This window comes from Seriola lalandi, unplaced genomic scaffold, assembly GCF_002814215.2.
Source record: "Seriola lalandi dorsalis isolate HSWRI2012SDOR001 ecotype SW California unplaced genomic scaffold, Sedor1 jcf7180002054062, whole genome shotgun sequence".
Classification (NCBI taxonomy): Eukaryota; Metazoa; Chordata; class Actinopteri; order Carangiformes; family Carangidae; genus Seriola; species Seriola lalandi.
This window is the reverse complement of record NW_019524615.1, coordinates 698468-712459: the sequence shown is the minus strand read 5'-3', so window position 1 is coordinate 712459 and position 13992 is coordinate 698468. Positions and strand designations below refer to the sequence as shown.

General features: G+C 44.8%; 1 protein-coding gene across 1 annotated transcript in view; it reads left to right on the top strand.

Annotated features, from left to right (window-relative positions):
• Positions 1-222: 222 nt before the first annotated feature.
• Positions 223-13992, top strand: part of itga8 (integrin, alpha 8) — a 37958-nt gene continuing 24188 nt past the window's right edge. Inside the window, exons 1-12 of the mRNA XM_023403145.2 lie at positions 223-632; positions 957-1087; positions 4063-4163; positions 4302-4425; positions 5863-5924; positions 6440-6485; positions 8506-8631; positions 8801-8845; positions 10238-10281; positions 11790-11846; positions 12038-12090; positions 12184-12389. Of these exons, the coding sequence (XP_023258913.1) occupies positions 439-632; positions 957-1087; positions 4063-4163; positions 4302-4425; positions 5863-5924; positions 6440-6485; positions 8506-8631; positions 8801-8845; positions 10238-10281; positions 11790-11846; positions 12038-12090; positions 12184-12389 (1189 nt within the window). The 5' untranslated portion in view covers positions 223-438. The remainder of the gene's footprint in view (positions 633-956; positions 1088-4062; positions 4164-4301; positions 4426-5862; positions 5925-6439; positions 6486-8505; positions 8632-8800; positions 8846-10237; positions 10282-11789; positions 11847-12037; positions 12091-12183; positions 12390-13992) is intronic.

The following is a 13992-nucleotide window of genomic DNA, read 5'->3' as shown; positions in this document are numbered from 1 at the left end:
CCACAGAAAATTTGTCTATGCCATAAAAGGAGCGGTGACGCGCAGTGCCCCTCAGCGCGCTCAGATGTGGTCTGTGCCTTGTAATGTGTGTGTGTGTGTGTGTGTGTTTGTGTGTGTGTGTGTGTGTGTGTGTGTGTGTTGGGGGGGGTAAAGTTTTGTGCACAGGGCGGGGGCGCGGCTGTGTAGTCTTGTAGCTGAGGCTCTGTCTGGACAGACCTTGTGGTTTCAGGGTGTCAGGAGGCAGGGAGCGCAGCAGAGCGCAGTGATCCAGTGATACAGTTGGCGGACTTACCCGGGACAAAGCTACCTCACCTGCACAGAGGAAACTATCCCTCCCTCCCTCTCTCCCTCCCTCTCTCTCTCTCGCTGTCCCTCTCCCTCTCTTTCCCTGTTCCCTCTCATTTTGGGGACTAGTGCACAACTGGCTGTTCTTTTTGGATGGAGCGTGTACGGGACTGCGTTTCCTCCGCTGGGATGTTTATTCTCGGGGTGATGTCGGTGCTTTGGCCGGCGCTGACTGGAGTTTGGAGTTTTAACCTTTACGCAGAGCATCCTTCGGTTTACAAGGGACCCGATGGAAGTTATTTCGGTTACTCTGTGGACTTCTACCAAGCAACCACCGACAGCAACACGTGAGTGGCAACATCAGGACTGAAGCTGTCTCATCAGGGTCCTGAAATTATCCCAATGTATCTGTTTATGTATTTGGCTACTCTGTAGCATAGAACAGCATGCAAATTATAACAACTCAATAAAATTTCATTTACCTAAATCTGAATTCAAATAAATGAAGCTGTGCTGTATACGATTACTGCTGTAGGACACAGAACAATGATGGAGCAGAAAGGAAACTTTATGAATGAGTCATATAGTGCACAAATGGTTGCATATTGTATATGCATGTATCCTGCATGTCCTGCATGTATGTACCTTGGTTTTTCTTTCCCCCCCACCAGGATCAATGTGTTGGTGGGGGCTCCTAAGGCGAACACCTCCCAGCCCGGCATTGTGGAGGCTGGAGCTGTCTACTACTGCCCCTGGCCTGGACTGCCTGACAGCTGCAGACAGATACCTTTTGACAATTCCAGTGAGTTACCTGAAAGCTTTTAACTTTTTTTTTTTTCTCATGTCACAGACCTAAATAAATTAAAGTTAGACCTCTTGGGGGCCCCACTGGGTGTAATTACGTTCCCAAGGCCCATGTTTTAAAGGATTTGTCTTGTTACAGAACATGGAAAGGAATAACTTAATTGTATAGTGAGACACATGCTCGCCGCTGTCATTGTTTTATGAGTTCTCACATGAGTATTTTAGTGAACAACAGAAATGAAAATAACAAGTTTTCATTTCTTTGCGGTCCAAGCCGATCCTTTTAAAGCCATAGGTGGCCTCAGATGTGAGTATGCGGAACCAGGGGATTTTCGTAACCTGTGTGTCTGGTATGTGTGTGTATATGAGCTGGCACATGTGCTGTTGAATGAAAAAGAGAGATAAGACATATGGGTCTCATCAGCCTCATCTAACAAAAAAAGGTGGCTGGCGGCCTTGCTGGTGCAAGCCTACATCTTGATTATAGTTTTCAATATATCATCATCAATGCTAACTGTCCAATCAGCCTTTGTTTGTGCGTCTGATGTCTCTCATGCACACTTTTTCCATCTGAGTGTGTGTGCGGAAGAGGTAGAGGGAGAGAGAACAAGTGAGAAAGCAAAAGAGAGAGAGAGGAGGGGGTAAACTGTATGCACATGGGAATTTAGTTTCCCTTCAGAAGAAAGGGGGATTGGGTGAGGTCTGCTTTTTATTAGATCTTGAAAATTTCCCCCCCCCTCCCCCCATAGTCCTCCATCAGTCTATCCCTCTCTCTCTTTTTGTGAGGTCCTTGTATCATCTTTGTGAGGACCACAAAAAAGAGGTAGAGACCAAGGTTTGGTGGGTGTTGCTCTGACCTTTGAGGGGAGACTCATGACTGAGAAGGTTGTAACATCAACATCAGATTTTCTTTTTTCTGGAAGTTAACTGTATCAAGAGCTTCAGCATTTAAGGAGAACGCTTCAGCTGAGGATGGAGCTTTAGCAGCAAGTGCCACTGACTATGAGGATATCAACAGAGGACTGTCATGCTGTAAACACCGCCGTGTGCACATCTATGAATATGATTGGATGCTGCTTGTCAGCTGCTTGCTGATCAACTGATGTATCAATGAGCTGAGATGAAACTGTGAATGAAACAGCTGATCAGCTGATGCAAGCAGACTTCAGTGCTCTGCCAGAACTAAAGCAAGGCTCCATGAAGATGAGGGCAAGCTTCCAAAGTGAGGACAGTTTTGTTGGTTCTCCCTAAAGCTAATTATAGGTTATTTCTTTTGACAAAGGGGTTAGTTTCAGTGTGAAGTGTTTTGGGAGAAATTTCAGGTTTTTTAAGGAAAGAAGAATAAACACAGGAGTAAATGTGTTCATGTGTTTTTCTATTCCTTAGAGTGGGTGGGTACGCACAAGGTTATTGATGACAATGGCCATGATGGATATTTCTAGAGTTACAGCAGACCCTTTATTACAGGTATAAACAGACTAAGAGACACACACATGCGCACACACATGCGCACACACATGCACACTGTACAAGTGGTGAACATCTGTGTGTACTGTACTGGTTAATATCTATACGTCAGCTTCACATGTGCCTGATTATGTGTGTGTACCTGTGTGTGTGTGTGTGTGTGTGTGTGTGTGTGCGCGTGTGTGCGCGCATGGCTTCAGTGACGTTAGGCAGATGTTTCAAGTCATGCCAGTGCGGTGTGGGGGCTGGGATGGAGGCTGATATGGTGAGAGTGCGACAGATTAGTGATGGATTGCATGTTAGAGTGAAGAAACCTGGAGAAGCTGAATACTCTACTGCTCTATAGAGTCTCTATTCTGCTTGGAATATGATTCATGTACAGCTTATAGATTAGAAGTCAAAAAATGTGATAAAAAATTATTTTATTTTGCAGAAGAAAAGTTGATTTAGCATGTGTCACTGTATGATTCCAAGTAATGTTCACTATCACCATGCACCACACATCCACATCTGGAAGCCTCGCAGTACAGTCAGTGCTCTGCTAATGGCCTCCCAGCATCTAAACTGGATTTTGCTGTGTGTATTGCAGTATTCCTCATTCATTAACTTCACCCACAATTTCCCAACCGATGCTTAGATTAAAAGAAACTTCCTTTCAGTCACAAGCCCGCTTTTCTCAACCTCCAGCTCCATCATTCTGGTAATGATAACGATGGATTTTATCAGCGAGTTTTCATTAGATATCTGAATTATTTGTAAAAAAATACAGATAATTACAAACTGAAATGAATCTGAATTTAAGTGATGTAATAACATTAAAGCAAATAACTAATAAATACAAAAACTAATGACATTATTAGGCTGAACATGTACTGTACACCTGCCTCTATGCATGCACTATGATCCTGTATGTTTATGTGTTAGTCTGTGTTTGTGTGCACGTGCTAAAAGGTGTTTAATGAGGAAGGGTCTGCACAGCCATAAAGAGACCCAGCTGGTCTTTAATAACACTGGAAAATATCAAGAACAGAGCAAAGACACACACACACACACACACACACCAAATCTGACACTTCATTGTGAGTCGGGTAGGAAATGCTCATAATGTGCGTGTGTGTGTGTGTGTGTGTGTGTGTGTGTGTGTGTGTGTGTGTGTGTGCGCGTGTGTGCGTGTGTGCAGGCCCAAGCACCAGTCTCTTGAGTGTTGCTACATTTTATGGGAAAGGCTTTGACTGAAAAAAAAATCCTACCAGCATCCTGACAAATGTCTGTTTCTGGGGGGCAAATGGTGTTTTGATGTTTGTTACAAGCGTGTGTAAGATGGTTTGTTCTTGCTCATCGAGGACAAATGTTTTCCATCCTCACAGGACCTACAGCTACAGGCCAGGATCCACATGACCACAGTCAATACCAGCTTTTACTGTCACCATTATAAAATGTCTCTTTTATTCTCATCTTTTATGTCTTTTCCACTTCCTCCCTCTCTGTCTCTGTCCCTGTCTCCAGATAACAGAATGATGAAGGTAAATGGCACCAGAGAGCCTGTGGAGTTTAAGTCGCACCAGTGGTTTGGAGCATCAGTCAGGACACACAAAGGAAAAGTGGTGGTGAGTGGACAGGATATCAGTTAATCATGTATCATCACCCGTACCATCATACACGCTTGACCGTAAAGACTGTGTTTTTAGTTGCCATTTTGATGAGTATTTCTTTCAATGGGACTCAGAGTATTATTTGTTGTTTAGGCGTGTGCTCCTCTCTACCACTGGCGGACGGTGAAGCTGAGTGGGGAGAAGGAACCTGTGGGGACATGCTATGTGGCCGTCCAGAACTTCAGCGCCTACGCAGAGTACTCACCCTGCAGGACCAGTGAGTCACTCTGCAGCCCCGTCTCCAACTGCCTACATCTCCCTTTTACTGCTTTCCATCCTCCCTCCTGCTTTGTTTTGTCTTCCTCTCTCTGCTGTCAGTACAAACACAAATTAACCATGTTTTTTTTTTAAGATATGGCCTTAACAGACCCTGTCCTAATGTACTGTATCATCCATCAGTCAAGCTTAAATACAGTACACCGATTTTTATGTGAGCCCATAAAAAGTAATGTCTGTGCCTCAAGTTCAAAGGGTGGGTTCACAATTCAGCAAAAAAAAAAAAAGAAAGAAAAGAGATAAAAAAAGTAAAATAAATAATTTAAAAAATACATTTTCGTAGCATGTTTTTACAAGCAAAATTGCATCCACTTGAGTTGTATTTGCACGGTTGCAGAAATCTCAAAACCTGGACAAAAAAACCCAAAAATGTTTGATGGTGAGAAAATGTGTATTTTTGTAAAAAAAAAAAAAAAAGTGTTAGCAGACAGATTTTTGCTGGCCTCGGCAACAACGGATTACCTTCCCTGATGTTTTATTAGTTGCCACAGCAACCTGAAAGTTGACAGTTCTCCTCTTTCTCTCTCCGGTCCTCTTCTTTCTGTCATCAGTTCTGTAAACAGGATTTGTGGGATTTTCCCACCTTGCCTTCACCCCCCACCCCCACCCCCCCATCTCATTTTTTTTTTTCTTTCTCTCCCACTTTCTTTCTTCGACCTCTCTCACACTCTTCGGTGATATGAGGCACCAGCACAGTATGATAAGGAGAAATGGAGGCTATCAGGTGGCACATCATAAACAGCAGATCAAACGTAGCCCTTATCGTCCACTCCATCATCCGCTTTCCATAAAAATCCCTCACCGTTCACACTCACATACACACACATTCATACTTACGCTCCCCGCAGTAATTGGTTAAAGGCTGGTAAAGATCTGTGTTTTGTTGTTTATGTCAGTGCTGACTAATCAAGGCTAAAATAATCACATTGTAAACTCAATTGTTCTCAAGGGGGGAAATAATGCGTGAGGGGATTATTTCTTTATCATGTGTCTGAGTCTGATTTCTTTGTCTCCAGCAGCTTTTTTTGCTTCATCTTATACTGAATCTACGGCCACTCAGACTACAACTATAACTTACACTTTGTTTATACACATGCATGTGTAGTTCACGCATCATTAAACATCACCTCAGGGTGCCTCTGACATGGAGAACAATTCACTATGTGCACATAGGTTTTGTGTGTTCATGCACAGTTAGATGCAGTTATTTAAACAGAAACACACCTCAGTACATTTTATGTTAACTGTAAGATTTTCTCTTTTTTTTTTTTTTTTTTTTTGGTCGTCTGATAGAAGTTATTCTTTCTGAGCCGTTAGCTTTGCTCAAGGAAGCTGGTGCCACAACAGTTGAGATGCTCTTTCGCTATGTGGTTTACAGGTGATCCAGACCCAGAGGGACAGGGGTTCTGCCAGGCTGGCTTCAGTGTGGATTTCACCAAGGTAAATATTGGAGCAACAATCATACATTATCATCATGACATCCCCTCCACGCATTTTGTCCCCGCTCACGAGTGCAAGCACAGAGGTTTTTCTTGAAAACACAAGACTCCCCCTCAGAGATTTATGGACATGTGGAAGATGAGAGCACGTTCGTCCCTAGAGGGGTCTCCACTCCTGATGTGATCCACCGCCTCTGAACACAATAGACCAAACACACGCGTTTACGCATTCTTTCATTGTATATTCAATGTGAACCCTCACCTCTGTCTCATGGTCCAACTCTACCCTCCTGTACAGGAAGCTGTCGTTCTCCACAGCATGTCAACAGCCATGGCAGCAGGAATCTTATGTCCTCACACACACACACACACACACACACACACACACACACACACACACAGCTACATGTGCTATACACCCCTCTTGTCTCCCACAAGCACACACGCACTCATGTGCACAAAATCACTGACCATTTTTGTCATATGACTAACCCTAACTAATTGTGTTTATTCCAGGAAGGACGGCTGGTGGTAGGAGGACCTGGAAGCTTTTACTGGCAAGGTAACTGCAGCAGCAGTGCGTAAACCTGTGTTTAGTCTCTCTTTTTGCAATGATTTCATAGATGGGAAGGTGTTCAAGTGAAAGAAAAGAATGGAGATGAGTTTAACAGTCAGGACAGCCCACATACACACACACACACACACACATGCACAGTGAAAAGCTTGCCAGATCTGTAGTTTCATTGTAGTCTTTACACAGGCGAAGGTGGAAAGAAGTGTGTCTCTTTCTCTTCTTCTCCCTCTTTACCTCCCTTGCTCCTTGACTTCATGCTTCTCTCTGTCTGTAACAGTGTAACAGGAAGTGGGTGTTTGGTCTCTGTAATGAGCTGATCGAGGGGTAATGGAGTGTGGAGGAACTGCCCCTCTGCCCCAAGAAAAAGCACAGAGGGGCTTGGAAAAGCCTCAAGGAGAGAGGAAGAAGCTCAAGGGCAGGCAACAGGATTGAGAGGGACAGAGAAAAGTTGGGGGGGGGGGTTTAAAGACTGATAAAGAAAGAGAGCAGGGGGGAGTGCAGGAGTGATAGAGGATTGTTAAGGAGTTGATAGAAACATGTTGCAGCAGGGAGGGAGAAAGCTGAGAAGTGAGGGGGTTATGTTAGAGAGAAGGTGAAGAAGAAAGATGGATCTCCTGCTTGATAAAAGCAGTGCTGAGGTCAGCTAGTCTAAGCAGAGGGATGAAGTGTCTTAATAGGTGTAGACACAGCCAGAGTGTGTCAGAGTTCAGCTGTTGGAGTGTAGCGCTACTCCCCCAACTCCAGGTGTGTGAGAGAGTGTATGTGTCCTTCTCTATTCCCTTCCTTTCCTCCGAGCTTAGTTCTGCTGCTTTTGTTATGGAGCAATTACTGATCAGTTGCACGCCCTCGCTCCCCCTCTTTTCTTTCTCGGTGACCCCCGATCCGTCACTCTGCAGCACTTCATTTCTTCACAATGGAAAAATGGAGAGATGGACAATTTAATGTTTTTTACATACAGCTCAAAAAGAAACAAGAGAAAGACAAAAGAAGAAAGTGGCTCATTGATGGTGATTTCAAATCTCTTTTTTTTTCTTTTTTTTTTTTTATTGTTTGGCATTAGTGTTGTAGCCACATATGGTTAAATAACAAATGTTCCAGCATACAAGACCGCACTAGACAGGCATCACAGACAGCCTAATGGACTGCTCCCTCCCTGTGCCCTCAGCGTGGCAAGGCTGGCTGCCTTCAGTTAAAACACTTCCTCCGAGTGTTTATAAAAGCACTCAGCCTGGATTTTATGGCTTCTAATATACAACGATTATCTTCAGCCTTCAGCCTGAGTTATGATAAAAAAAAAAAAACCCTGTTTCATACAATCTTGTTATCTCTGGGTGTAAAGGACACTTCAAATTAGCAGCAGTGACTTATACCTCTGTGTTAACAGTTTGTAACATGGTGTCTCATTAATCAGATTGGGTTTTAATAATGAGTTGATGTAGTGATTTGTTACGCTTGGAGATAAACTCATAGCTCAGCCCGATGGAGAAAGAGAAGGAGGTGGAAGAGGAGCTGAAGGGAGGGTTAAGAGGGCACATTTTCCCATCGTCAGTGCACACACGCACACACCCATTAAGGAGGATTTATGGAAGGCTGAGAGCGGCTGTAGATAAAATCATTTGTTTGTTTGACCTCTTGTTCAACAGCAGAGGAAGGTTGTTGTTTGTGTGCGGACACCTATAATTCAGAATCCACGCTGTGAGAGAGAGGACAGGCTCTTTCTCGAGGGTTTTTAAAGGAACATTGGAGTATTTTTCCAGCTATTCCTCTGCCAATGATGTGTTTTAGTTTTCCTCCGGGGGGGTGTGTCATTAGCCGAGCGCATCTTTCATGTGGAGCGGGCGGTCCAGCTCCAGCAGGAGGGCAGCGATGCTCCCTTCATGGGGTCCAAGCTGAAACCGTTGTCCACGAGCAGATGTGACTCTCTCACCCTGGGTGTTTGTTTTTCTCTATCTGTCCGTGTGTGTGTGTGTGTGTGTGTGTGTTTGTGTGTTTATGTGTGTGCGTGCAGGTCAAGTGGTGACGGCAGGGATAGCAGAGATACTGAATGGCTACTCTTTGAAGGCAATCCTGAGAAAGGTTCCAGGAGAGAAACAAACTAGAGCGGCTGAAGACACACATGATGACAGTTACCTTGGTAACATGCATTTACAAACACACATGCACACACACACACACATAAACTCATGCACCGTAATTTAAATAATGACCATAACTAAATATTAAAGATGATGTAATACGTACAGTGAACACAGACTGAGTTAATTTCACCCATATGTCGTCATGTGCAACTGATTCCTCTCTAGGTTACTCTGTGGCAGTGGGAGAGTTTACAGGAGACTCTGAACAAGGTGAGAAAACCAACAATTCATTACAACTAACCACATGCAGCACCAAAGGAATCCCTCACTAACAACATCAGCAGCCACCCTGCATCGCCGCCGCTCTCTCTTGGCTCCAAGGCCGGGTGCTGGGAACACTGTGAAGGGTGTGATAGGGTGAGCGATAGGGCGTGGACAGCTGGGTGACAATGTCTGGGTCTGGACTCAGAAGTAGTAATGAGAACTGTCTCTGTGTGTCTGGGTCACGACCCCGAGGGGACAGGACTTCAGAAACCACTGATAAAGGGATTTCCTGATCTCCATTTTAACTGATTAGAATGATTAGTGGCAGAGTCCACAAACCTCTTCAGGTCTTGAGCGGGTCCAGAATTTCTTCTGGACTTTAAATATTAGGTGGAAAGAGAGACGCGGCGCACAGCATCGTTTTATTAAAGATGTGCAGATGGGAAAAAAAAGCCTTTGAGTTCATCTTTGTTGACACTTTTTCAGGCATGTGCTCTTAGGATCAAAAGAAATTCCTAAAAGTTAAGATTAGTAGAAAATCATTTTTCTCTGTTCTACTGAGATACACACTCGTGCAGCAAACTTCAGGTGCTGCTGAAGTTCATTCCCACGCCATCAGTTTGTCAGAGCGCCAAATGAAACACAAGTATTTTCAAGGAAAAGCACAGAAAACAAAATCAACCACAGTCCTGCCGCATCTATTTTGCTTCTTCTTCACACCCAGTGTCATCGTGCACTTATTTCTGCTGCTCTGTCATAAGCACGACACCCTCCTTCCCCTCGTGCCACTTCAGCTTCCCATTCATAATTTCCTGTCTATCAGAGCCTCTTTGCTAATCACCATTTAGTGGGATCTTTACGGGACAATGTTGCGTTTACATACCCCCATACCAACCTCGCGAAAGGCCCTGAACCCCCTCCGGCACAACACATGTCAAGGAGTCTTAAAGTGAGCCTTAAGAGGTTACACATGCCTGTTGATGTGTTGTGTTGTGTTGTGGTACGGAACTTGTTGCGGTCTTGTTCCCCAATCCCTCTTCAGACTGGAGAACTGGTCGTAACTGGGACCTCTGAGTGAAGATGGAGCTGGGAATTACTGGTTTATAGGCTCGTGGTTGAGCCTGTTGGCTCGAGCTGGAGGGCAGGAAGGGGGGTCTGTCTTCTCTCTCTGGGTGGGACCCTCAGATCGTCCCTATAAGTCTGCAGCACCGCACTCATCAATCAATACACAAGCAGAGCCTGAGTACTCAATGACTCAGTGTGTTCTAGGCAACACTCAGCTGTTCTGACAGGGTGGGCTGGGTGGGGGGTTTAAGCGTTTAGGCCTTTGTCAAACCTCTGTTGCGCCCCTTTCTTTTTCTGTAAGTCATTCTCACACACTGTTTTTATGTTTCCCAGAGCTAATAGCCGGAGTCCCGAGAGGAGCACAGAACTTTGGATATGTGAGTATTTGATGGATTTGTCAAAAGGCACACAGGACAGATTTTTGTGCCAGAAAACTTTGGTGGGTCATTCAGCAACAACAGCATTGCTACAAATCAAAACATAACAAATGCACATGAACCCTTACAATGCACAATCAGCAGATCTCAAACCTGTGGGAAAGTTTGGACCAATAAGATTGTCGTCAAAACACAGAAAGAGGGAATTTCTTTTGAAAGGATACTGTTCATGCCTCCAATAGAGTTGCAAAGACTCTGAGAATCTATGGCAAGAAACACTGAAGCTGTTCTAGAGGCTGAGGATGGCTGAACATCTTGTTAGGACACTTTATGTTGGTCTTTCTGTATGCTGTCTGTTGTATAGACGTGAACCTGGTGTCTTGTCAAGGTGTAAATGTCTACATACGGCGCGGCAGGAGGCGGGAGGTATTGGGGAGGCCTTTATGTGCAGACACACATGTACACAATAAAGCTTCTTAGATTCATCTGTTGTCAATCTTTCCCACGATGACAGCCTGTGCGGTTCAGAACACATAAATATATGTATCTACATAGCTTCAACAAATACTGTATGTGCTTCTATGCATATACTGCAGTGTGCTTATGGGAATATGTCCCCAGGGCTGACTGTGTCAGTCCTCCCTAATGACACACAGCTTCCGCTGCATGTGGAGGGGGGTGACCCCACCTAACCCCACTAACCCTTCTCCACACACTCACGACCTCTAACCCTGACCTGCAGTGCAACCGCAGGACTCGCCGCACTGCGCACACACACATATTGCAACAGTGTGTGTTTTGTGTCTGGACATTGTAGGTGGTGCAAGAACGCTCCTTCCTGTACATACAGTGCACTGTTAATGTCATAGAGAGCTCACAGTAGGAGGGGTGTTATGAGGATTGCAGGTAGGCCGTGTTATAGGGCCTGGCACTGAAGCAGCTGATCAGGTTTCCTCTGTGACCAATCTGACAACACAGAGCGCAGGGAAGTTGACATCCAAGCCTGTGATTCAATATTTGTGTTTACACATCCTCATCTGTCTGTGTTCGTAAGTCTATCCCCGTTTAGTATGTCTTTGAGATATCTGTGATTGGGTCAATGTGTATCCTTCCGCATGTGTGTGTGCGTGTGTGCATGTGTGCGTGCGTACGTGTCGCCCCCCGGCTGTCTCCATGTGGTTGTTATTTTAGGTCTTATGAAGGAATTCTCAGCCTTCCCCCTTTCCCCACGACCGGGGTTAGGATGGGGGGAAGGAGAGAAAGATGAGGGGGAAATGGTAAAGGCACAAAAAGGACGGTGGTGGGGGAGGGGGAGGAAAAGAAAGGGGTTTCAGTAGAATAAAAGCTTCTTTTTTTTTTCTTTTTTTTTTAATGCGGTTACTTTTCCCTGCATTCTTCATGCGCCTGTTTGTCAGACTGCTCGGCCATGTCTACTCCATGTGGGCTACAAGGACAAAGCCGGGTGCTTGTGTCCTTCTTGTGTCTTACAGTGTGTCTCCTCGATTTAGGTGGCAATGATCAACTCCACCAATCTGACCTTCATCCAGAACTTCACAGGGGAACAGGTGGGAGCATCTACGTGCAACACATCACAGTCACAGTCATAATAAAGGGGCTTCGTATAAATAACTGTACCACGGGCACTAACTGATATGGATTTTCTTATATTTTTAACTATTCAATTTGAATGGGGATGGATGACAGCATTGGGTTTATGGTTGTAAATTCTCATCTTGCTTCCTGGTCTGTTGGTCAGATGGCCTCCTATTATGGCTACTCGGTGGCTGTCAATGACCTGAATGGCGATGGGTAAGTAAAAAAAAAACCAGCTCGTCTCTCTCGACACATATACTCCTGCTCTTCCTGTCTCCGAGCGTCAAAACTACACCTCGTTTTCCCCAGGATGGATGATGTGCTGGTCGGAGCTCCCCTCTACATGGAGAGAGAGATGGAGAGCAAACCCAGGGAGGTGGGGAGGGTTTACTTGTACCTGCAGATGGCCCCGCTCACGTTCTCCAAACCCGTCGCCCTCACCGGCACATACACCTTCGGACGCTTCGGCACGGCTATAGCACCCATGGGAGACGTCAACCAGGATGGATACAATGGTATGCTGAGGATGAATGGGAGAAGAAAGAAAAGAAAAGATATAAAGGAAATTGAGCCTGATGAAATTAATCTGAGAAACAAAAAGTATGTAAGATGAGAGAGATGAGAAAGATATGGAGATGTGTCTTTTCCCTTGTACTTGTCTGCCCTCACAGGGCTGATGTTTTCAGGTAAACACGGTGGCAGACAAATCTTTTTCGGGGTTTCCTGCGCCTCTTGGACTGTTTTGTCTCCGACTGAGGAAATCCTATCATATACAGCTGCTTAAGAAACCTTAAAGCTCTTCAGCCAATCAGGAAGTGTGGCGATGAAAAGTTGTCTGAGTGAACTTGTTTCCTCCTGTGATGATCGGGGGTTAAGGCCATGTGTGTGTAAGTGTGTGTGTTGGGGTTATTTTTAACTCGCCAGATGTGCCCCGAGATAAAATCATCTGGGAGTTTCTGTCCTGCTGCCCGGAGTTCATTCCTCTTCGATGTGTTGGTTTTATCCTCAAATTGATTGGACAAAGACACACACACACACACAAACCGTGCAGCCTGCAGCCCAAATGCTCCATGAAGCTCAGGCCTGTGGACTGCATCCTTAAAAATGAATGAATTGATGCACATCTGGTCCACTGATTTATGTTTTATTTATTCATGGACAGCATGTGTTAATGTGTGTCCCACCCCTTTAAACCCTTTAACCATCAGATCAATAACCATTGGATCAATACTGAAGCTTTCTCTGGCCAGAAACATAAATCAGTCAGGATGTGACAGTCTCTGAGGGGGGGTGATGGGGCCTGAGAGGAGATGGAGCCTCTCTGCCAGCTGCCGTGACGTGCAGAGAGAAGACTTGTTGAGAGTTAATCTAATGAGTCCACGTCCACGTCTGTGCATGATTTCTTTAATCTGCATTACGTTGTAGAGGCACCACGGAAACATTGGGAACATGGTTTTCAGCAGCTTCTTCCTGCTAATGTCAAACTTATGTCTTCAAGTATACCTGTGCCCTCATGTGTGTCTATGCATAATCACTGACAGATCCCTTTTCCTCTCTGTGACGATATGGAGCCTTTTCATCCTCCCAGAGCAGAGACATCATCACTCAGGTTCCAAAATTCTTCGTAAAAAGCAGAACTATACCCATTTCCTCTCATTTTCACGGCTCTTCTTGAGCCTCAGCTGTTGAAACTTTTACAATTTAGCTAACCTCATTTGGCGTGTGGCTCTCTTTGTTTTTAATTTTTATCAAGCAACACTGTTTTTGTGTCAGCATCGCTTGCAGAGTGTCGGCCTGTTTCTGTCTGTGAATAACAATCTCCTATAGCTTTGGTCGCGGTGATTACAGTGGGTGTTCGACAGACTGTTTTGTTGTGGATGTCTGCTTTCTGTTCATTGCTTATGAGTGACTTTCACATTATTCAAAGTGAAGGCTTTTATATTTTTTAAGTAAGATGTTTTTTTTTGTTGTTGTTTTTTTTCTACACAGCTCTTCAGTCATGTATACATACCCACGCACAGACATACAGACTCGCAGACACAGATGCGCACACACAGGCTCATATATACACTTGCATACACACATGGTTGCATTTATCCTCTCTACCCCACAATCTAC